Source organism: Pseudorca crassidens, chromosome 11 (genome assembly GCF_039906515.1).
Source record: "Pseudorca crassidens isolate mPseCra1 chromosome 11, mPseCra1.hap1, whole genome shotgun sequence".
NCBI lineage: Eukaryota > Metazoa > Chordata > Mammalia > Artiodactyla > Delphinidae > Pseudorca > Pseudorca crassidens.
This window is the reverse complement of record NC_090306.1, coordinates 38,631,987-38,657,461: the sequence shown is the minus strand read 5'-3', so window position 1 is coordinate 38,657,461 and position 25,475 is coordinate 38,631,987. Positions and strand designations below refer to the sequence as shown.

The 25,475-nt window shown below is 36.0% G+C and overlaps 1 protein-coding gene across 11 annotated transcripts in view; it reads right to left on the bottom strand.

Moving 5' to 3' along the window:
* Positions 1–25,475, bottom strand: part of TMEM117 (transmembrane protein 117) — a 572,067-nt gene that overhangs the window by 259,357 nt on the left and 287,235 nt on the right. For 10 of the 11 annotated variants that reach the window (XM_067696273.1, XM_067696267.1, XM_067696274.1 and 7 more), the window contains one exon: positions 22,777–22,876. The exons of the other annotated variant lie outside the window; for it this stretch is intronic. In XM_067696273.1, the coding sequence (XP_067552374.1) occupies positions 22,777–22,876 (100 nt within the window). The remainder of the gene's footprint in view (positions 1–22,776; positions 22,877–25,475) is intronic. 11 annotated transcript variants of the gene reach the window in all.

The following is a 25,475-nucleotide window of genomic DNA, read 5'->3' as shown; positions in this document are numbered from 1 at the left end:
AAAAAGACACTGGCAGAGAAACTGATTAAATTCAAATAAGATCTGTATTTAGTTAATAGCGTTGCACCAATGCCAATTTTCTCTTTCATATAATTAAATTATGGTTATATAAGACATTAATATTAGGGGAAGTAGGTTGGAGGATACAAAGTTACACTCTGTATGTTTGCAAAGGTTTTTTCAGTCTAAAATTATTTCCCCCAAAAAAGTTTAAAATAAAAAAAAATTAAGTCACAGGGAAAAGAGTGCATCGATCTATCAGGATGTAAAATTTACTGGTTCTCCCTCCAGAAGGTAGAAAGAAACTTGCTTGGTTCTTTGGCCTAAAATGAACGTGCTTATTTCTACATAGAAACTTCAGTTTTATAAAAAGTTCATCTTAAAAAGAAAAATAGAGTTGGAGGTCTTACATTTCCTGATTTCAAAAATTACTATAAAACTATAGTAATTAAAACAATATGGTACTGTCATAAAGAGAGACATACAGACCAATGGAATAGAATAGAGAGTTCAGAAATAAACCCTTGCATATATGGCCAAGTGATTTTTGACAAGGGAGCCAAGACCACTCAACAGTAAAAGGACAGTCTTTTCACAAAATAGTGTTGATAAAACTGGATATCCACATGCAGAAGAATGAAGTCACATCCTTTCCTTATACCACATACAAAAATTAACTCAAAATAAATCAAAGACCTAAACATAAAGAGCTAAAATTATTAAATTTTTAGAGGAAAAAATAAGAGAAAAGCTTCATGACATTGGATTTGGCAATGATTTCTTGGATGTGACACCTAAAGCACACACAACAAAATGAAAAATAGATAAACTGGACTTCATCCAACTAAATTTAAAACCTTTGTGCATCAAAGGACACTATCAACAGTGAAAAGGAAACTCGTGGAATGGGAGAAAATATTTGCAAATCATATATCTGATAGGGGGTTAATATCTGGAATATATAAAGAACTACGACTAAATAACAGAAAACAAACAATCTGATTAAAAATGGTCAAAGGACTTAAATAGACATTTCGCCAAAGAAGATATACATATAGCCAATAAGCAGATGAAAAGATGCTCAACATCACCAATCATTAGGGAAATTCCAATAAAAACCACAGTAAAATACCTTTTCACATTCAATAGGATGACTATTACTAAAAAAACAAAACGAAACAACACAAAACAAAGCAAAACAGAAAATAACAGCTGTTGGTGAGAATGGAACCCTTGTGCATTGCTGGTGCGAATGTGAAATAGTATGGTCGCTGCTGTGGAAAACAGTATGGTGGTTCTTCAAAAAATTTAACACAGAGTTACAATATGATACAGCAATTCCACTTCTGGAGAGACAACTGAAAGCAGGGACTTCAGGAGATATCTGTACACCAATATTCATAGCCAGATATTAGCCAAAAGGTGGAAACAACCCAAATATCCTTCATTGGATGAATGAACACACAAAAGGTATTATATGCATGCAGTGGAATAGTATTCAGCCTTAAAAATGAAGGAAATTCTGCTAGATGCTACAACATGGATGAATCTTGAGGACATTATGCTAGGTAAAATAAGCTAGTCACAAAAAGACAAATATTATATGATCCCACTTATATAAGGTACTCAGAGTAGTCAAATTCATAGATACAGCAGGTAGAATGTTTCTTGCCAGGGGCTGGGTGAAGGAGAGAATGGAAGTTATCATTTAATGGATATAGAGTTTCAGTTTGGAAAGATGAAAAAGTGGTGGAGATTAATGGTGATGATGGTTCCACAGGAATGAGAATTAATGCCACTGAACTGTATAATTAAAAATAGTTAACTTTTAATAGTTTAGCATATATGCTTCTAGACATTTTCCATCATGGAAAACTTTCCATGAAGGCATATGTATCCCTAATTCATTTTTTTTAATGGCTGCATTATATTCTCAAATCTGAGCTTATCATAAATTAACTCTTTGACTACTGAGATACACTTGGGTTATTTCCCTCTTTTTGCCCTTATAATCAACATAGTAGTGAAATTCTTGGTATATACACTTTTTTGGTAATGTGCAAGTATTTTCTGTTGCCTAGATTCCTAGGAGTGGAATTGCTGAATTAAAAGATAGTTCACTTAAAATTTTGGTGTGGGATAGTTTCTTTCTTAAAAGCTTGTAGAAATGCTGAACAATGCCCAACAATGTATGAAAATGACCATTTCCACATGTCTTTGCCAACATTAGATTTTATGACTCTTTGCCCTTGTGGCAGTCTGATGGTATCTCACTGAAAAAAAAAAGGTTAAAATGGTAAATTTTATGTTATGTTTATATTACCACAATAAAAAATTATGTACATATTTGGGAGTTCAAAAGTTCTAATTTGGGGAATCTCTAACAAGAAAATAACAAGACAAAATTGAAAAAGCTTCATGCACAACATGCATCATTATTTAGAATAGCACAACACTAGAAAAAGCCTAAATACGTAACAATGAAAAATCCTAATTGAACTAGGTTACAATCATACAGAGCTATGATGCAGTCATTGCAAGGATTTTGATAACACTGAGTAAATGCTCATGTTAGTGTGCTAAATGATAGAATTTAGAATATAACATTGAAATGTAATTATAATAATTTACAAAGGCATAAACATTTTTAAAGAAAATAAAATATTAACCATGTTTTTCTCAGGTGGTTGGAATGAGTGATTATTTTTTTCTTTTTTCTTTTCCATTGCTTCAGTAACACCCATATATTTCTTGTACAAATAAAATGTTTTGGGAGGATAATCACCACAGCAGCAGGTTCTACAAGGTGGCCCATCAATCCTACAGATCCAAGATTTTTTTACCTGACTTAAAAATATAGGAACTTAGAAAATAAAAGGACAGTTTGGAATTTTCAAGAGGAGACTAAATAACTTTTCTTTTAGCTCTGACTGTGCAGGGCTCTGAACTACTCACCTGTATTATGCATACTATGACCTATATTATGTAATGCAACCTCAGAACTGTGTATCTGTACACATCACTTTCTTTACTCTCCTGGGAAAGAAACTAGGATTCAACAAGGCTATGTAACTTACTCAGTGTCCCACAGATTGGAAGTGGCAGAACTGAAGCCAGAACCCCAAACATTTGATCCCACAGTTTCTATTTTTTCTACACTATAAATCTCAAATACAATAGGGGCAAGAAGAGTGTGCCTAGGCATCCAAAAAAACTGTATTAGTCTCTAGGGGGGAGGAGACTTTAATATAAGACAAACTCTATAATCCAACAAGACTACAGTGTATTCAGTATTGTTATGCTGCATGATTTGACAGTAGAATCATCCATGGAGATATTTCCTGTGATATACAAATTCATGTTTAGTATAACAAGGTACATTTTACTGCATATGATTTTAGATAAAAATCCATTAAGGAAATAAATACTCTAGGAGCTATCCTAGTGTATCCCAAACTTCTGGGAAACTCAAATAGAAGAAAGACATAAAAATCCTACAAGAGGTGTGGCAATTTTTATAAGAAGAGTGTTCATTCAACACACATTTATCAATCAACTACAGGGGGCTAGACACAATACTAGTATGGAATGAAAAATTATAGGCTTTAAGATTTGACAGGTTCTGGGAATATTTTAAGCTATTTCTGTGTTTGATAAGAAGTTTTGTAAATCTGGGTAAGGAGGCTAATTTCAGAGACAAAGTACTTGGAGAATTCTGTGCAGAAGTTGCTCTTAACCATTCAATAAGGAAGATTTCACAGAATGCTTAAATATCAGTGAACATAACAGTCTGACTAGATGGCTAATAAATATAATCTTTTAACTGCAAGGCTTGTAGCAGCATGACCACTTAAGTAGTAAAACATGTTTATTTTAGAACATTTGATTTGTCCATTTAGGAACAGACCAGTCTTGTGTAATTCACCCCATAAAGACACCTCCCCTAAATGCAAGCGTTTTCAATGCTTAGGCTGGCTCTCCCTGGAAGACTCTTCTTAGTAAGAAGATTCAAGTTGACTCTGGTCCAAACACAACGGGAAACTTCATTTCTTCCACAAAATTACTGGTAATACCTCCCCCAAATGTTCATTTTTATAGATTCACTTGAAAAGAAAGTCCAACTGAAGGACTTAGTGCTACTAACCATGAATGTGGTTAAAATGTACCATCCAGACCTTAGTTTAAGCAATTCTCAGAATATTGACAGGGTCACTGTATTCATATCTGCTGCTCCAACTGCCCACCCGACCACAGCTAAGATTGCTAGGCCCTTAATTCAGAAATCCCCTTACTAGGTTCTAGAGCTTAAGGAATCTTCCTAGGTTATTCTCTCCATTTCAAAACTCTTGTTCTATATTCCCATCCTGTTGTCTTTGACCAGGGTTTTTGTCCAGCCCCTCAGAGTGGTATGGTTCTGTGGCTTTGGTTTACATTTTGACTCCTTGGTGCTGTGTCTCTGGTCTCCCTCATTCCACTGCGTATTCCATGGGCGATGGAGAAGGCATTATGCCCAAAACCACCCTAGCTCCTGCCCATGCCCCCAGGAGTCTTGGGAGCCAGTTCAATTAACTTGGGATCCCTCGTGTTTGGAAAGAAAGAAAACAACAGGTTGCTGCAATCTAGGGCTTCAATGCTAAATGAAAACAAGAAAATACTTCAGAAAAAATCCAGTTGACCCGGTATATTATGATGAGTGGCTTTAATAATCCTAAATGCCATTAAAAGATTAGATATGCTTGTCTTAAAGCATAAAAAGTAATCAGGATGCTACCTAGAACGTTACATTTTAGAGCTCCCATTTCTGAATACTAGCAAATCAATGGCAATCCAACAATGCTTGAAATTAGTAGGGTTTGGTGACGCTCACCATTTCCTTCTCAGAGGAGTCAGTGAAATAGTTTTTCCAATCATCACTCTAGCTTAAGTAAAATAAATCCAGTTTTTCTCTTTTCATGTTCAATGCTATAAATTCTCACAAATAAAACTGATGACTATCAAAAATCTTTATCACCGTGCTTTCAAAAGTGTCACACATTTACCTATTGCTTCTAACGCAAAGCATGCAAAGGTAAGAATTTACCTACTGACTGATTCTCTTATCTTCTTGTAACTTCAGTGAAAGATCATTTCAGAAATGCAGACTTAGCTAAAGATAGAAAATTGTATACTATTGCTAGATAAATATAGAGCTCGTCCTGAAAAAAAATTGGTTTTAGAGCATTTTTAAGCTCCCCATATCCCTAGATGTTACATTATGGAATCATCTTGTGGACAGAAGTTATTAAGAATGTTTGAAAAGCTTTGGTGAGCAATTTAAAAATGATGCACATACTGCTGAAGAATTTTAATCTTATTTCTTAAGTGTGCTGGTATCTAGACTTCTGTTTAAATGTAGACGTTATGGATTTACTAAATTGTTCTCTTTCTTCCCAAGAAGAAAATGTAAACTTTGCAGGAAGCCATTTCTAAAGTATTTTAGCTGACTTCTTCAAATGGCAATGTCTTCTGTAAGACATGTAAGTGAGCCAGAAAAGAGGGCTGAGGCTGGCCGGGAGGTGTCTTTGATCCACAAGCTGGCATAGCAGAAATTAGCCATATGTATTTACCCAATGCTGCTGACCAGTCAAAATACACAGATAGCATCACTGAAGATTTTTCTAGGGTACAAAAATAACTTGGAAAAGGCTGTTTGTTTGTATTTTAAAATCTATGATTCAATAATTAATTTTGAGAAAGGCAAGTGTATAATACCCATGGAGATGACCACACAACTAAATGCACATTTGTCTTCTTTTATGAAACAGAGGCAAGATGACAGCAGAGATGTTTTCAATGGACCAAGTACACGGCCCTCTGTGTGATCAGTATTCATTCGATCTGACAACTACCATAACCTCATCCATGCATTCAACCATTCCATCTTAATGCTACAGTAAACAGATAGAAGTGGAAGAAAGGAAGAAAAAAAAGAAGAGATAATAGCGATTTGTGAAAGCAGTAATGTTTTGGCAACAAAAGCTTCTGGACCAGGGCAGCTCAAGCAGCCAATTAATGGCTATGCATTAGGTCAGATCCTGAGGACCTAAGAGATACAGAGAGCGATAGATGATGGAGTAGTTCTAACAGGAAAGATCAGGCTCAAATTCTTTTGTCCAACACCATTCAGCGCTGGGGAGGGAGAAAAAATGCACTGTGAGGGCAGAGTGTCAACTGCCATTCCTGGAGAGATAGCAGACGGCTTCATGCAGGGACACTTAGGAAGTGGGGAGAGTGGGACCAGGCAGTAGCAGCCACCCCAAAGTTTGTATGAAGGCCTAAACAAGGGGCACTGTGTCAACTGTCATAGAAGAACTGGATAGGCATTTGAAGGTCAGGGTGGACTGCGAACGCTCTGCTCACACACAGTGCCCAAAGTTGCTATGGTTCTCTTCTTATGTCTCTGACTATTCACTCTGTTTTATTTTTACTTATTTTTATATGTATCAATTGTTGTCTAGAATGTCTATGTTCTCTGGAGCTCCAATACAGCATAACTCCTTTTCTTATTCTTTAAATTCTCTTTCATGGTTTCAAATAATAGAAAAATTTTGATGATTGCCAAATGACAGTCTAGAGCCCGATTTAATTTCTATATCCAGTTGCTGACTCTGCTTCTGTACCCAGATGTCCCATAGATGCCTCAAACCAACATATAGCTGATCTCACCACCTTCCTCACTACATAATTCTCTCCTTCCTGAATTAGGGACCTTGGTGATGAGGACCTAACAAATCAGCTGGCACAACGAAGCATTCAATAAAAATTAATGAATTAATTAACCTACCATAACCATAAATCAACAAGAATAGGGAATAAATACAAAAGGACAACAAACTGAAGGATGGAAACTAAATGATACCACAGTAATAACAATAACTAACATGCAATCAGTCTTCCTATGTGCCAGGCATTTTTCTAAGTGCTTCATCTGCATTAACCCATTTAATCTAGATGCTTATTGAATTTTAACTACTAAGCATTGTGCTAGGCTATATCACACACACACACATTTAGAAATGACAGCATATACAATTCTACTGATTTATTTCACAAAACCCCTGTAAAGTGAGCATTATACACACTCTCCTTTTAAGGAAATGGAAGTAATAAAAATAATAACAGCTAGCATTTACGACAGCCTACTGAGACCCAAGTTCCACACTAAGTGATTTAACTAATACTGAAACTAAGGCCCAGGTCATGTAACACCTAAGAAATAGGATTGAAATCTGAACCCAGACCTAGGCAAATTCAACATTCTTTCCACTATAAATAAAAAGGGTTAACTTATCTTTATCATTTTTTGTTTATTAAGATAGGGACACATACAACAAACTTCAGCAACATTTTCATCAAAACACAATTACAATCACAAGCCTCCAGGGATTAAGTTGCATTTAGATTAAATATTAAGTGGAAAAAAACACATTTTTGGTGTCACATAAATGAGATGTTACTCAGTATCCGTTAATAAACCCATTGCCCGAGGCTCACGAAACCTCTTGGTTATAATCACTTAATAATTGTGTAATCTTTGGCGTACAACGCCTCTATTTCTTCAACTGTAAAATGGGAGTAATAATAAATATATCTAATAGGACTGGGTCTAAATAATTCAAATGATTTAAAACATTTAGAATGGTTCCTGGCACATGGGCTCAATGAATTTTATATGTGATTGTTGTTACTATGGCAACTACAATAATTCCATTAGAATCACCAATCTGAAACAGGGCACGGACAGAATAGCTTTTTAAACAGTAACATGAAATCCAATACTATTCAATAGTAGTATTCCTGAAAAATTATGTACAATTCATTTTTTAAAAAATAAATAGCATTTTTTTCTTAAAATAAGCTTCATTGATGGATTATTTTGCACTGTAACCAATCATTCCTTTCATCATTTATTTTCTAAAATAAAAAGTTTAAAAGGTAAGGAAGAATGGAGAAACAGATTTTTTAATATATTGACTTTCCACCAGATGAATCATATATATATATATGTATATATGTATCTGTATATGGATATATATATATATACACGTATATATGAGGAAAAAGTACATGACTAAAGTAATTTAGATGCTCACTAAAATGACAACCGATTTGGTGATTTAAGAGTTATCGCTGATTACAAATTCATGAGCCTTATTCCAGGGAGTAGCTTGGATATTTACACATTCTCAGTCTTTATTTTGATCCTCAGAACAGCTCGGGAAATGTCATGTTGTTTTCTAGGTTAGTGACGGGGTCCTGCTAATTTACAATCTGCCGCTTCTCTCTCAGCCTTCGTTTGGCCAGGGTTTTTGTGCTTCCTTCCACTCTCTGACTTGAAACTCGGAGCCTGAGTGGAGAGGCACAGTACTGTAAACTGCCTACATTTGTTTCTTTGCCTTCTCTGTCATTTCCACATCAGCACTTTGTTTCTCACCAGGTAATCTGGTAGCTTGGATTCTTTTTCTGAGTCACTTTTAGTACCTCAAGAACCATCCCACTTAGGTTTATTCTGTTTATGATTTCAACAAAGTCACAAAGTAATTAATAATGACTTTGTCAGCGTTTTTACTTTTAGTGGTATGTTAAGGGAGAACAGGAAATGTATTTGAGGGTATCAAGTGCTAACTCATAGGCATGCAGAAATTATATGCCTCACAGTTTGACACCAAGTCTTGTGATTATCTGGCTGCACATAATACTCATGAATTTCAAGGATGAATGGGCAAAGCCCATTAAAAATTATGGGCCCACTGTTTAGGAAAAAAAAAAATGCTAACCTGAAAAGTGGGGCTGGCATTCGGCAAGCTTGCAAAAGCACAGCTCTGCAATTGTTTCAGCTTCATTAAGCATTCACACCTTTGCATTCGTTTCAGAAAACTAAACCATCTGACTTTAGTTTTGTTTCTTTAAAAAAAAAAGAAAGGTTTTTAAAGAGTAAGTAATGTGGTTGGACGCTGCAGTCTGCTGTTCCTGCAGGAAAAGAGAATAAGAGCTCAAGTCCAACAGGCTGGCAAATGTTTCTCAAAGGGAAGGAAAAGCGAAGAAGGCAGAGCTTTTAAGGTGGTAACAGACATTATATCTAAGAGGAGCACTTAGCATTTTGAGGCACGACGTGTACCAGCCTTCCACTTCCCATAGCTGTAGTATTTGATGATTAGCAATCATTGCCGCTCACTGCCCCCACTGCTGAAAGGTTATTCCAAGACCTACACGATTCCCTCCACTTCTCTCTCCACTAAATATTTTTCATTGAACGCCCCCAACTCCCAATCGTCCCAATCACCACAGAATTTTCCTGCAGATCCCCGCCCCTCACCAGCGCCAGCCATCACACATGCATCAGCCCAGTCTCTCAGGCCGCTGGCATCTTGTATCCTGCAACCCTCACCACCTTTCTTCTCCGCTTGCCCGTTAGCCACAATCTGTCAGCCAGCTGTACCACTGCAAGGAAGCCAGAGAGCAGGGCAGTCACGGACAGCTATTGACAACACAGTCAATAATCACTTTTCCTATTGTGTAGAATCTCTGTAATTGACTGTTTTCAGGCCTTGCTCATTTTTTGTGTGTGTCGAAATGCAATTTAATTTTTACAATAACATTTTTTTTTTTTTTTTGCGGTACGTGGGCCTCTCACTGCTGTGGCCTCTCCCGTTGCGGAGCACAGGCTCCGGACGCGCAGGCTCAGCGGCCGTGGCTCATGGGCCCAGCTGCTCTGCGGCATGTGGGATCCTCCCGGACCGGGGCATGAACCCGTGTCCCCTGCATCGGCAGGCGGACTCTCAACCACTGCGCCACCAGGGAAGCCCTACAATAACATTTTTAAAGTTTGTTATTTTCCATCTATACTCAAACACCCTATACCTAACATTTAAAACTCAACAATATAAAATTAAATTTTTTAAGACGCCATGGCAACCAAAGATGAAATCTGAATTTGAATAAAAGAACTCAGCCTCCCTTAAAATTCTTCTCTTAGCTGGAAAGAATGCTCAGATAATTTTATGTGGAGTCTTGTCAAGTGCATTCAAGAAATGTCAAACTATATTTTTAGACGTGGAGTTTGCTTAATCCCATAAGACTCTATCTCGCCTTTATGTTGACAAATGAACAGGACTGAAATATCAGGGATCTGAGCTTCTGTCAAGATCCACTGTGCATCAAAAATTGTTGTTCTTGTGCAGCTGTTTTCTCAAAACTTCCGAATTAAAATCTACACTTATCTTACAATCCCCTGGGTTTTCTATTGAATTCCTTTGTTGTCACACCTTAATTGACTCCAAGCTTTACTTTTATAGACAAGTCAATGAACTGTCGTGGAAACATAACGTGGCAGGAAATCAGATGAGAGCCTCCTGGTAATTGTCATTGACTGGGAAAAATGTCATCTTTACGCATCTGCTTCTCAAGTTTGCTTCTTGAATGGCATATTTGGCCCAAACCCCCTCCCTTCATATTTTTCTGCATGTAACCCATTTTAGAGACTATAAAATTAGTATTTTAATAAAACCTGTAACTTGTACCCTACTAAAATAAACAGGACTAAAAATAAATGGCAAGAAACCTTTTTAAATGAGTGTATTATTTTGCCTCTAATCTTAGTAGAGGAATTCCAATACTATTTGGAACTCAGAGCCCATCAGGAGAGAAAATTATGAGATAAAGTTTCATGGTGGTTAAAAGTTTAAATTATCTACTTTGTGTCAAGATTATATTTTAAAATTCAGCATTTTTCAATACTACTTTTTAATCTCTTATTTTAGTAAATGGGAACTATGATTTATTTACTCAAGATTGTCTTGTCAACCTTTGGAAAGCATAGCTGAGATATAAGCATTTGTTGAAGAATATAAACTTTTCATTGGGAGTTTTCGTCACTAAATATAAACCATATAATTCATGTCTTAATTCCTATAAACAGAAGAGATTCTGGCAAATGACATAACATTAACATCATGTATATTTATAATTCAGAGGGATCTACTTAAAGCTGACTTCATTTTTAAAAAGCATGTAAAATGGTGACTATACAATCTTGATGTTAGTTTAGTTTGGCTGAGCTGTGGGAAGGACAGTATAGTAAAAATTAAAAGAGGTTAAAATTAGTAAAAAGTCTTCATTCAGAAAATGCATATTGCAGACTGCATTTTAAGATGTTCTCATTTATGAAACACTATAATTTTTTAAATTAAGTAACACTAACAATAGTAACAATCATAATTCCACATGCTTTATCTTTATCTCATAGCAGTTCAGAGCCATATTCTCTAAGTAATAATTATTAAAAGTAACCCACCCTCTGAGTGAATGGCACCAATACTTAGTAACATTCAGTGAGAAGTAAAGAATCAAATTAAAGCACACGGAGAATTGGGGGAGTGGGTCATTTGCTGGTAGGGGTGGATTGAAAGGAAGTTTACATAGATGATACTCTATTAGAATAGGCAAAATGATGGCATGACTATTCTTCTCCATCTTATGAGCTGGAAGGAGGTGGGGGGGTGCCTGTCCTGCTATCAGGAGAGGCAGTCTTCTTGAATAATTTGAGCCAAAGCCAAGGCAGATGATATTGGTCAGCTTTTCAGCAAGGCTGGTATATATTCAGAGGAGTCTGCTGTGAGTATCAGAAGGAAGCCAAGGCAAAGTTGCTCTGTAAGAAGCCCAAATCAAGTTCTAGACATACCACTGGAGGCCGGGGAAAATTTACGGAGCACTTACATCGCCCTGTGGCAAGGTGTGTGAGACCAGCCCTCTTCTCACCCATTTTGCCTTCATGCCTGCTTCTCTGTTGTATAGTCTCCCAGCAACACAAGATTCCTTCCTTTGATTTCCCATCAGCCTTAATATCAGATGGTTATGACCCCAGAGCATATGTCAAAATACTCTCACACCAAACTTCCTGGAATCACCTAAGAGAAATGGCCCCAAACTTGTCTGCATATTAAAACTCTGGAAACCTTTTAAAAATTCCAACACCCAGGTTACAGTCCAGATAATTTAAGTCCCTATCCCTGGGAGTGGGACATAGGCATCAGTGGTCTTTGAAGCTCCCCAGGAGATTCCAATGTAAAGACAAATTTGCAAACCACTGCCTTATGGAATGCAGATAAAAAAATTGATTGGGGCTACCAACTAAACAATAAGCTTGGTTCATTGTACCTATTCAGAAACTGCCTCAGAGCTTTATAAATGTTGAAACCTTAATGATAGTTGCATTCACTTTAAGAACTGCACAATGCATAGTCATTAGGTACCCACCTGCACACCGTTTCCCCATGATGAACCAAAACTAGTCAGTCAACAAATTCGGCATGAGCTCTAGGTCTCTCTGCACCCATGCTGGTAATGGCTAGCTTGACCTCAGTAACAAGCATTTCATTAACACTTCAGAAAGTGTTACTGTGAAAATGTTTTTTGCCCACTTGAGCCTTCACTGTTTGGGTGAGATGAGCACTAAGTGGTACAAGGACTCCGGGTGTTCTCATCAGCTGTGATTAGAGCACAGGGAGTTCTTGTCTCCCCTGCATGTCAGTGGCCGTAACCAAGAGGTGTGATTGAGATGTTCCGAAATGGCACCTGCCCGAAGTTCACTCATCACGCCCATCTCTCCACGTTCACATCCTGTGTCAGTCTGCAGCTTAATGAAAGCATGAAGCAGGTGGACAGGGGTCAGAATCTGTACTGAAATTATAGCCTACATCTCATTCCTGGCATTTTTGCACAAAACTGAATTTTTGTTGCCTCTTTGTGGGAATATGCTCTCTGGTCCAACACAGCTACCCCCGACTGCACATCGTTTTATCTCATACCGATGTCTCACAATGTACTAGAGTGGGCTGGCCCTCAGGGCATTGGAATTTGCAACTCCAGTATTTATTATTTATGCAAGTTTAACACAGAAAGCCACCGTCACTCATTAAAACCTCACCACAAATTGATGACTGAGGATACTCAAAGAAGGTGGGGAAGATCTAAATAGACCAAAAGATGGTGTAGGACAACAATTCCCACACAGCCTGAACACTCGCCAACCCAGCAAGTCTTGTGAAGGGCTGGCTAGGGCAAGGCACTTAGGAGACTCCTTTAAAAAGAGGAAATTAACGTTAAACGCAATGATATTAGAACTCCATTTTTACCATATTTAATATATGCTAATGTTTACTCCATCACTCATTTGTTATTTTCCTGTAGGTGTTTAGTGTGTATTTATTAAGTGAATAGATTAATGAATAAGGGAAGGAGACCCTCAGAATTGTCTTGGGCTGCTAAAGGTCTGTAACTTCGCAGCATCAAAATTTGGTAAAATATTTTAAAATGACACAGAGAAAACTTATTTGATGAGTTGTATCATGTAAAAATATTTGTGAAAACAAGGTAGTTTGAATGGAAGCAAAAATATGATATCCGCAGAAATATTGGAGCTAAAATACTACTAAAAATAAATTTGCACAATCATCCATTTAGTAGAATACACTGTTTCACAGGGCTTTTGACACTAGAGAACATATTTTCTCAAAAATATTATGGTCTATATCATCATTTGGAGGTGTCAACAACTTCAGAAAGATACCAATGACACTACCATAGAGACTTTTAGGACTAGGAAAGTAAAGTACATGAACTGGTACCAAGAATAATTATTCTGCTCTTTATTTGTGTTCATATAATCAAAATAAAGGATTTGTAAAATATATATTTGCTTTACTACACACGGGTATATGTTATTTTTGTACTTTAGAAAAAAAATGAATTTTTAAATGGTCTTTGAAAAGACATTTTATATCTCTACCAATATAGTAAATCCAATTTGTTGGTCAATAAATATTTCAACAATTTTATAATTTTAATTATACTTAGTCCCCTTTAATACTGAAAAGCATTGTATAATAAGGTTGTAAAGTAAAGGTTACTATATAAATAAATACTCATTTAATGAATAAATGAGTTGAGATATCTAGCATATGGTTACACAGAAAGTTGATTCATTTTGCTAATTTTATTATTGAAGTGAAATAAGATGCATTGCTTTTTTTTTTTTAATCTGCACTTGGATTTGTCAAAAATCTTTCATTGATTCTGTCACCTCTAGTTGAAATTGAAAATGTCAAATAGAAATTAGGATAATTATAAGATAAGTCAAGGGAAAAAGTACTCAGATCTTGAAAATTATTAGCTTTCATTTTTCTTCCAAAGCTACAGGTTCACAGTATCTTTCATGATATACTTTAAAACCTTTATGAGAGGTGCTATTCTCTTCAATGAAAACAGATGGCATCTCTCCAGGTTTCCTGTTTCATCTCAAGCACTTGACTCATTTAGGCAATACTTCTCAAATATATTCTCTGCTTAGCAGTCAAGAACAATCCGGAATTTTTAAGTTGGCATGTGTGATGTCCTAACTTTCTTTCTGTGAGCCCTGGTCTGTTGCATTAAAGAAACTACTGATGTGAACTTAATCATCTGTTCTATTTGATATCTTCAGAAATGTCAAAGGTCATTTATTTGATATTATACTTAATTAATAAGTTCCATTAGTATTGTATGCACAATTTACTCCTTTCCTTGTGCAATAGTATGTTCACAAAGCTACATAAGATGTTTCACTGAGCAACTTGGTAGACTAGTAAAAGATACTGGAGTCAAGCTCAGGTCTGGGATAAACCTTAGCATATTTTGTCAGTCAAGGCAAACAGAAGTTCTTTATTTCCAAATCAGCCTTCAGATATATAAGACCAGAGAAGAATATATGCCAAACATAGTTTTACTTAATCATTCATTATCAAAATATTCCTTCTGTTCACTCAAATATTTCAGTCTCTTGACTGAATGTAATCATTTTTATAAAGCAACAAAAATAAAACATAAGTACTAGCACTCATGTTATAAATTTCATTTTGATGTTTATAGAACATTTAACTACAAATGCAATGTACACTGTGAATATAAAAATCTTTCTTGGGCCAAACAACTGCTAAAGGATAGCAATTTTATATAAACAAAAAAATTAACACTTAAAAAATCAGGAATTGAAGTATCTATCTTAAAAAGATTATATATTAAAAAAAATTTTATATAAAGCTAGTTTTTACATTCTTCCAGTCCCAGAAATAAGAGGCTTTCAACCACTTATATTTGTCAAAAGGGAACAGGAAAAAATATCTGAGTTTTCTAAACTTTAAAAGTAATAGTTTGGCAAAGATGTGATGTACTATCATTTAGTACCTAAAAAGATATGCAACTCCCCTCTCCCAACTAATGACAAAATTCGACAAATTTTATTGACACACTGGCAGAAAAAAAGTATCAAACCAACTTCTACAGCTATATTCCATGTCTTGTTGATATCTATGATTAAATATTTCCAAGAAAATTATTTAACTTGGCAAAATAGCATAGTAGTTGAAAGCACTGAAAATTCTGAAAACTAATTAAAATTTTACACACACAAACACACACAACACACACCACACACACATGCCACACACACACACACACAACACACACCACACACACACACCACACACAACACACAACACACACAAAAACATAAAATAGGGCTTGGCCCACAGGAATAGGCACTAAATAAAATATTTAAAAAAATGTATAAGGGGAATAATCCAACTACTTCTAAAATGACTACAAAAAGAAGCACATAGCTTCTTTTTTGAGGTTCTGAGCTAATATTAACAACTGGTACTCATTTCATTATATTATTGACTTTCAGAGGAAAGAAATATCAATGTCCCCCCACTTTTATTTAAACTTCAGGCAAATGACTGATAAATGGTGCTTTAAAAGGTGTGGAACATCATGTTAGAAAAATCATAACAAATGTGTGGACCAAAAGGAAACCTGCCTTGAGGAAGTATAAACCAGGTAACAGAATAAAGTGTAATGGAATTGAAAAATGCTAAAACTAAGCTGGGGATGGAAAAGACGAAAAGTGAGCATCTCCTGCCTCTAGTAGGGCTGTCTTTCTATAAGAGATGTGCTTAGTGTCCTTCACATCTTAATGTAGTTCAATCCAATACATAGTTCAATCCAATACACTTCCCTGGTACCTTTCATACACTTAGAATAATATATTGCATAAATTTTTAATAAATGAATATAAATTATATACAATATACCTATAACATACTATGGAATTTCTGATAGAGATTGAGTTTAAGAGAGTTATAGCAGAGACAGAATTTGTGCTTCTATTCCTAAATATCTATATTCTATACTATAAGCTATTTTACTCAGAAATCCTTTTTTTCATATCATATTCTGTTAGGACTTCAAAACTCCAAGATTCCTAAAAATTAAAAGACTCCTGATCACCATTTGTGATGCTATCAGAAAACAGGAGGTTAGACTCTCCTGTCTTATTAATTTTTTAGTAAGAACTTATTATTTTGAAGGAACATGAAACACAATGCTAAAATATTTATAGATACATTAAAATATTTATAGACACAGAAGCAAAATGACCACATTTGGTTCCCTCAAATTTTCTAATGCATAAAAAAGAAATGTAAAAAAATTTCCTCTCTTACGTTCTCTGTTTCAATCAAATAATCAAACGAACTGACAATGTTTTCTGGCAATTACGAATGCCACTCAATCTAATGTCCTTGGGTTTTCTCAATGTGGTAATCAATGTTGGTGATGTTGGTGTCCCACCCAGATCCCCTTCACTTACTGGTACACTCCACTCCCCAAGAACCTAACACCTGCCCAGTGGGTCAAGCCAAGGATAGACTACCTGAGACCATATGACTACATCTTTGCTCTCTTCCTTCCCCATCTCTCTCTTGTTTCTCTCCTCTCCTTACAGATTTCCCTGAAGAGCATTTTCTCAATAAACCATCTGCCCCCAAATCTCTGAGACATTCTCTTTTTCTATGGTATCTCACTTAAGAGAGAATCTTTATAGAAAGATAGTTTATTACTTATTAAAATGCTTGATCCAGTTTCCAACTTCACTGTATAAAATAGGAAAATGCAACATAAATTTACCAAACATGGGGTTAACTAATCAGAAAGCAGACTGCAACCACGAAATAGCTTCAATGAACAGGCAGAGAAAGAGAGCAAAAGAGAACATCTCAAATTAATGCTGGGCTTTTGGGTCCAGCTCGCATGGTTTAATATCTGATTTGCCCCTTCCACTTGTCATATATACTTGTTCGATGTGTTTGCTAACTATGATCCTTCTATTCAACATTTCACAGTTTAAATGCTCTTTTATTATGAACTTCAGTAAAGCTATTATTGCTACTTTATTTCAGATATTAAATCAACTCAATTATGCTCTTTATTCTGTCATTTTGAAATATCAGTGGAAAAGAAATAATTAGAAAACTGGCATTGATCATAATATGAATTGAAAAACTCAATTCCAGACAGAATAACAAACTAGATATGATGTCAGTTATATCCCAGGTTATTGTTCACTGACAAACTTAGCATGTGCAGAACAGTCCACAAAATGGTGACATGCATAACAGAAAACTTTAAACTAAATAAACTATTACTAATTTGGTGAAATGAAAATAGCACAGATAATCACACTCCTTCCTTAGTAAGTGTGAAATAAACATGGGACAATAGAAAAACTCACCAAATTTTAGGTATGTATTTATAATTACAAAATGTATTTCATATTTTCTATATTTAAGCTAGAAGGAACACTTTGCTCTTGAATGCTGCAGAAATAGTTCCTCTCTCTATTCTGTTCTAGATTTGTAAATAAATACTAACCCAGAGTATAAATTATTCTCAAGTATACACCATTCTTTAATCCTCTCTGCCTCTGTCCACTGAAGTTTAACCAATTTTCTGTCTTACATAGTACAGTGAAAGCTCTCTGCTTAAGTGGCTAAAGGGATATATCTCAAACTAGTTTCCTTCTGTTGCCCCCAGGAGCAGAACTATGCTCCTGAAAGCAACAATGACCACTCAAGGAATCATCTGCGGGGATCTGAGAGTCTCAATCTTTATTTTGCCAAAGAATGCAAAATTGTACAAAAGGTTACATCACCATTTAGGAGAATTACATCAACAAAAATGATACAAATGAATGTATTTACAAGATAGAAACAGACTCACAGACATAAAAAACAAACTTTTACAGTTACCAAAGGGGAAAGGACGGGGAGGGATAAATTAGGAGTTTTGGATTAACATACACACACTCCTATACATAAAAAAGATAACCAACAAGGCCCTACTGTATAGCACAGGGAATTATATTCAATATCTTATAATAACTTATAATGGAAAAGAATCTAAAAAAGAATATATATGTCATACTAAGTCAGTCAGACAGAGAAAGACAAATATCATGATATCACTTATATGTGGAATCTAAAATAAGGGTACCAATGAACTTATCTACAAAACAGAAATAGAGTTACAGGTTTAGAAAACAAACTTGTGATTACCAAGGGCATAAGGGGCAGGGGGAGGAATAAATTGGGAGATTGGGATTGCTATACGCACACTACTATATATAAAATAGATAATTAATAAGGACCTTCTGTATGGCACAGGGAACTCTACTGAATACTCTGTAATGGCCTATATGGGAAAGAATCTAAAAAAGAGTGGAGCGCTATATATATATATATATATATATATATATATATATATATATATATATATAACTGAATCACTTTGCTGTAAGAGAAAGCCACCAGAGCAGGAGGAATCAGGAGATGGAGAAAGGGGATGATGATTAGGTATACCTATACAGGAAGTGATTTTTCCCTCTGGTATTAAGTGAGGGGCAGAAGCAAGGGCCATCATGATGTCCTCAGGATCCCCTGTCACCTTAGACCTCAGCAGAGACTGTGACCTCTGTCTTCCACATGGGGGAGGTGGTCAAGCTGGAGCCATGTGCTGTGGAACAGCTGACCCTCCTTGGCTCTTTGCTTAATGGCGCAGAGCATGGGCAAACATGGGGCTACATGGCAATGGTGTCGCATGAGACACCCAGCGTTTTTGCTTTCTGCGTGTGCTCGTGATAGAGCTCGTCTCTGCAACTCTTAACATAAAGGGGCAGCTCAATGATGAATTACCTCACTGGTCATTTTATGTATTTCTTTTATACTAATTTTTAAAAAGTCTATTTGACAAAAAAATTAGTAACTTGAACCCTGACATATATTTATATCCTTCCATACAAGGCATACCACAGAGCCCGAAAAAGTCAGGACTGCCAGGGAACTGAACCTAGCAGAGCTCGACACTCGGTAGTGTGAGGGTCAAAGATTTTTGTCAGATTGGTTGATATCAGCCTTGCCTGTGGATCACATCAGTCCTGATGTGCCTTTTAAAACCAAGGAAAAGTTCTGAATTATTTCCACCAAAGAAAAAGCCTCTATTTCTGAACTGCATTGAAAGTCACGCTTTTATTGGAAATGTAAATAGTCCGTTGGTTTTCCACAACGGTCACCTTCATGATGAGAATTCTATGGAGAAATGAAGGTCAAAGCTTCCTTAGACTCCTCTCATGAGGAAAACTATTATTTTTTTAAAATGTTATCAATGACACATATGTAGACATATAAATATTTATATGGAAACGTACCGCCTAGTCAGTGAATAGAAATGGGAATAGAAATGATGTGCTCTGGGAATCCTCCCTGGGTGACTGTACTTTCAAATCAGGAGAGAACTGTTTCTTTTGCCATTTCTATCCCTGTGGCTAATGGGGAAAGGTCAGTTTTTCAGATTACATAAGCAGAAAGGGATTTTGATTCTTCTTCAGTTTGCGGAAAGGAACAGATGAGAGGCCCCAAAAGGTTTGCTGGGTTAAACCTATAACATAGTTTTCTTGACCCTCAATCTAGTCCTACTTCTGTGGTATTGGAAGTATTGATTGGAGCAGTAATCTATGGTATAGGAAAAGGTAAAAAGTTATCAGGTTGGTTAGTAGAAAGAGAAGGCATTAAAGTAGTAAATTTAGGAGAAACTCTGAAGGTAAGAGAGATGATGGAGAGAGAGAAAGACTACAGATTGAACTGTGGAATTATTGGTACTCCCCTAAACCATAAGAGTAGGGCAGAAGAGTGCATGGTAAAAATCCAACCAGGAAGGGTTAAAGGTCTTTGGTCAAAGCTGTACTATGCATTTGCCTCTCAATGCTGCCTAGGCATTGGACCCCACCATATGGTTCAAAAGAAAAATAGCCTAATTAAAAATAATAATAATATAACCAATAAATAGGGGCAGAGCTATATATGGCCTAGGAAACACTGTTTTGTGGGAAAGTCTGGGGAGAAGTTGGGTGGAATTGGGTTACAAATAAATAATGATGTCATCATGGGAAATAAAGTGATTTATGCATCAAATGGCTAACTTGAGCCTGAAAACTCCAGAGCAGCTCTTAGGTTTTGTTGGTCTGTTGCTTCTCCCCTGACTTTGGTCAGGATCAGTATCAGGCAGAAGTAAGGAAGCAAAGTACTATACTGGTTTAGTCTGCTCTAGCATGGGCAATAGGAAGGAAACTCCAGACGCTCTGAACCCCATGCCTGGGATAAGGTGGGATTCTCATGCTCCTGGAGCTTCACAGAAGAGACAGGAAGTCTGGGAAGCTAAGGTTTGGATCAATGACCTGCCTTTGCCATTACTTCAAGGAACTGGGCCCAGCCAAGAGGATGGGGGTCCAAAAACATGAACAATAACAATAAAGCACTTATACCTCCCTTACATGTCAGCATTTTAAGTCCTGCTCTAGGACCACACGTTTAATCGTCACAAAAAACCTGTAGCACCAGTAGGAACTATTAATCCCTTTTAAGAAATGTACAGACTGAGGCTCAAAGGATTGTACATTATTTGTGGAAGGTCAAACCATAGGTGGCAACAGAGAATCCAAATTTCTGAACTCTTGTTCCAGTTCTCTTTTCCATTTTAGTAAGTAGAGCCATCATAAAGTGGAGTCAAAATCATAATCCACAATTAATGCAGAAATTTCCAAAAGGCATTACCTTAAATTTTAAGGAAATTACAAGCTTAAAGTTCATATATTTCCTTTTAAATAGTTTTTTCCAATGGAAATAGATGAGGCAGCCTGGTCTTAATGTCTGGCTTATTCTCATTGCTAATTCTAATGATTACAAATAAATAACATCTTCAAGATTCGAGTTTAAAGTTAACAAAATGGAATGCATCTGGTAATTTGTTCTGGTAACACTCTAAAACTGAACAGAGGTGGGAGGGAGCTCAAAAACAGGCTAGACAAACTCTTTTATGGTTACTTGATACTCTTGCAGGATGATGACAGTAGTAGCAGTTAAGATATAACTGCTTCCTGTGCCCCGAAAACACCTGTTCTAGGTAAGAAGCAAAACTATCAATAGAAGTGGCAGTAACTGTTGTGAGAATCTCCCTGCAGTATCAGGAACACATCTGTAGTTGCATGTCCCTGCCAAATCGTGTTTAGTTTGGGCATCATCTTCCTTTTGATAAGTCCTCTCATTTTCAAGTGAATGAATTTGAGTAAAGCTAATTAGGATTAACTACATTTATGAAAGGTGTCAGGATTGGCTACCCTTATGAAAGGTGTCAGTGAAGGTTAAAGTGTTCCCTTTTTATGAGAGTCACGCTCTTTGCACTCTGAGACTCTCCTGTAAACTTACAGGACCTAGGGCCTTTAAGCTACATACTGTCTTTAATTAACTCAATGGTTAGAAACAGAAGTTACTCTCCTGGCAGATGAACTCAGCATGAAACATGGTTTGTCTAATTGTTGCAGACGTATAGTAATAAAGACTGATAAGGCACAAAAGAGATTAAAACAGACAACTCTCAGAACTCCTTAGTTACCATTAAGTTAGTAGGTTCATTGAGGAAAACAAATGTAGAAAACTATTTTTAAAGTCCTTAAAGAATGTTTCATATGGTCTTTTGAGACAGGCCATACAGTATTTCTTACCTGAAAAGTGTACATGTCGGAAAACAACAAACAAGCTTCACAAAATTATTTAGAATTTCACAGGAAAGAATTTTCCACTAATTTTATGAATGTGTATATGTTTGTATGCCACACATATGTGCATATGTATATGTTTTTGTACATACGCATATATATGCATTTTATAAATAAATATATCCTGGTGGACAGTCATTAGTATTAAAATTGTATTGACGTTTTTACCTGAGGTAAACAGATATTGCATATAATCTCTAGATTTGTCCATATTGATGAATTTGTTCCCCTTGAAACAGAGGTGACTATTTTGCTCTAAACCATGAAAAGCAATGCGTATCCAATAAAATCCAACTCACATTAGTTGAGAAAATGAAACTGTATCTCTAATCCTTGAGAGGACAGAGGAATGATATAACAAAACAAAGAGCACGGCTGTGTCAAAAAGGGGCTGGAGATCAGGATGCTGGGCTGACAGGCACACGAACAGTTAGAGCTCAGCATTTCCTGTGACTTGTTGCTTGAAAAACCGGGGATAACTGGACTTGGATTATCTAACAAACCAGTTACTGAAATGACTGTACGTTCAAATTTTGTGAAATAAATGAGACTTTCTCATGTTTGAGGGCTCTGCACAAATGTAATAATGCTAACCATGAAAACAAGATCCTTTTTTTTTTTACTTTGGAATGTTATTTGACATGTAACATGAAATAATTCATGAAGTTATTTGTTAAAAAAAAAAAGTAGTGTGTATCCAACATTATGAACATGTCTTCCATCTGATGTTTGAAATGGGTGAAGTTAAAATTTCTTACCATCCAAGCTGTGACAAAGTCCCCCATCCAGGTCCCTACTGCAGCTAATTTCATGAAACTTTCATTTCGGATGCCCATATAGTCTGTAATGATATACGCTCTGTGGAAACAAACACACAAGACATTGTCCGGACTCAGAGAGCCATACAGTCAAAGCTTTCTGGTTCAGCAACATGCAAAGGGGCTTTTTCCCCTTTCCACAAGCTTTCTTGCTTTCTTCTCATCATCTATGCTTACAAATCTGAAAGGCTAGGAGGAGCTCTGAGGGTGTCTGGGTCAGTTCCAATTAGATTTGAAGACTGACTGTGACTATACCAATTACCACGTGCCTTTTGTTTTTGAGCTATAGGACTGACAATAGCTTTTGGAAAATCAAACAGAAATACTCAGCAAAGGCATCATTTCACACTCACTCAAGTATGAGGAGCGCAGAAACAATTCCTGAATTAGAGTAACTTGAAAGGAAGAGAAGAGTTCACTTTCCTTCAGTTCTGTCGAGTCAGAACTATTGAAAAGGTGCTGGGAATAGGCTTCAGGTATAATGTATCTGAATAATGTTCAGAAGAATATCAAGATTAGAGAAGATTTTCCACACAGTGATGTAAAAATTGACTCAAATATACGTAGTTTAAATTATTACTTAAATAGCAATAACCAGAAGACTTCATTTCATCACTCTTTTTACATAGCTAATTCTTGTTTTCTTGCTATATAACACCAATTCATATGCCTCACAGCTCAAAGAGAGATTCATAGGTACACCCAATCATTAAATACAAGTAATGTGACCATGCTTATTGTTTATTAAGCATTTTCATTTTCTTGTTTGATAGTCAAGAAAATTCTAAGTATCATTTTTACCATCTTGTAATTTCTCTGAGAAAAATGGGACTCAAAGAGATCACTTAACCTGCTCAATCAATACCACATAACAAATGGATGGTAGCTAGGAACCAAATTTGTCTCTCTCTCTATTTTTAACTCTAAGTTTTTCACTCAGATTTCTTTTACTTTATTTTTTTTTTAATTTATTGGGGTTAGTTGCTAGGTTTCTTTTCCTTTAAATTTTGTTCCTTTTCTTAAACATGATAATACCTGTACAACTTAGAGTTCCAGTTAAATGTGACTCTTCTTAGATTAACTTCATTTTTTAACTTTTTATTTCATATTGGAGTATTAACTTTAAAACAATATGCAGTAGAGAATGATATGTTTGTTAGTTATCTATTGAAACTATGAAGAAGCACATTTTTGAAGTCGCTGAGAATTAAACCATTTCCAATTCAGTTATTTTTTTCCAGAGTTATTTCAGATAGTTTTTTATCCATAACATAAACAGGTATTTACATAGTTTTTTAACAACAAAAACAGACTTATGAATTCTCAAAACAATTCTTTTTCCACATGCTTCATTCTTTGGAGGGGCTATGTAAATATCTTGAAGTCTATGGAGGGGCTATGTAAATATCTTAAGGTCTCATCTCAAAATTCTGGGTCTCTAATTCCATCTGCTTCCACAATAGCCAAAAAATTTTTAGCTACCATAGATTGCATGCTAGCAATGTTCTAGAGATTGTTATTAGCACTTTGAAAACTGAATCTCCATCAACTTTCATATCAGAAAAGTGAAATCTATTGTTATTCCTGTTTCACAGATATGGAATTAAGGCTTTAGAGAGTTTTTGCAACTTTCTTAAGGTCAAGCATCTAGTAAATGGACAAGATTTGAATCTAAATTTGATTGACTCCCAAATCCAGGCACTTAACCACTGTGCTATACCTTCTTCCTACAAGTGTTAGTAGAGATAGAAAAAACACAAAGAATATCTCTGTTCCCCAGTATTTTAGTAAGACAATGACAATCAAGAATTACTTCCTGTGAAGATAATTCATAATAAGAAGTCAAGAGTCACATCCAGAAGCTACAACTCCCCAGAGCTACCATTAGGTTTTGGACTCCCACTTATACTGAGTTCATCCATCTAAGCAGTTCTTGGGCAGTGAGCTCAGTGTACTATGGAGTATTAGCTCTGTTAATTGTCCAGCTTTTTCAATGACATCTGTTTTGAAGATTTTGTTCAATGATACATCTCTACGTGTCCACTCTGCCAATTAATTCTAGAATACATTGGGCTGGGGTAGAAATTTCTGGCTACATTCTTTGTGGTTGTATAGATGTGTGTAAGAGAAGGCATCATTCTTCTATTTCAGTATCTAAAAATAGGGATGAGATGGTAAGCATGCAACAGACCAATGATCCAGCCAAGAACAATGAAAAGATCTAAACAAAATATAAAAGTCACTCCCAAAATCTGCTTAAAGGCATCTGAGAGCTGATGAAGCAATGAGGACAAGAAAAACCAAGATACCAGATTGGAGAGAATTGTGGAAAAGTTAGCTATACTATATTTTGTCTGGAGACATTAACTGATTCTGTGTGCAAGGCAAGAAGAGGAGGATCTGGGGGTTTCCTGGGCAGAGGGCAGTCTCAGTGGGTTAGAGGGGCAACATTTGAAATTTAAGGAGCCAAGATTCTTGTGAGAAAAGAGAGGCCTAGAAGAGAGCATGATACACAGTTCGTTGTCCTTTCAAGACATTTATCAAATTATGAACTTGAACACTGGGGATGCTGAGAGACTAAGCAGAAAGTCTCTGTAAAGTATAGCAGAGGTTTGGCAACTTCACCATGCTGAGGAAAC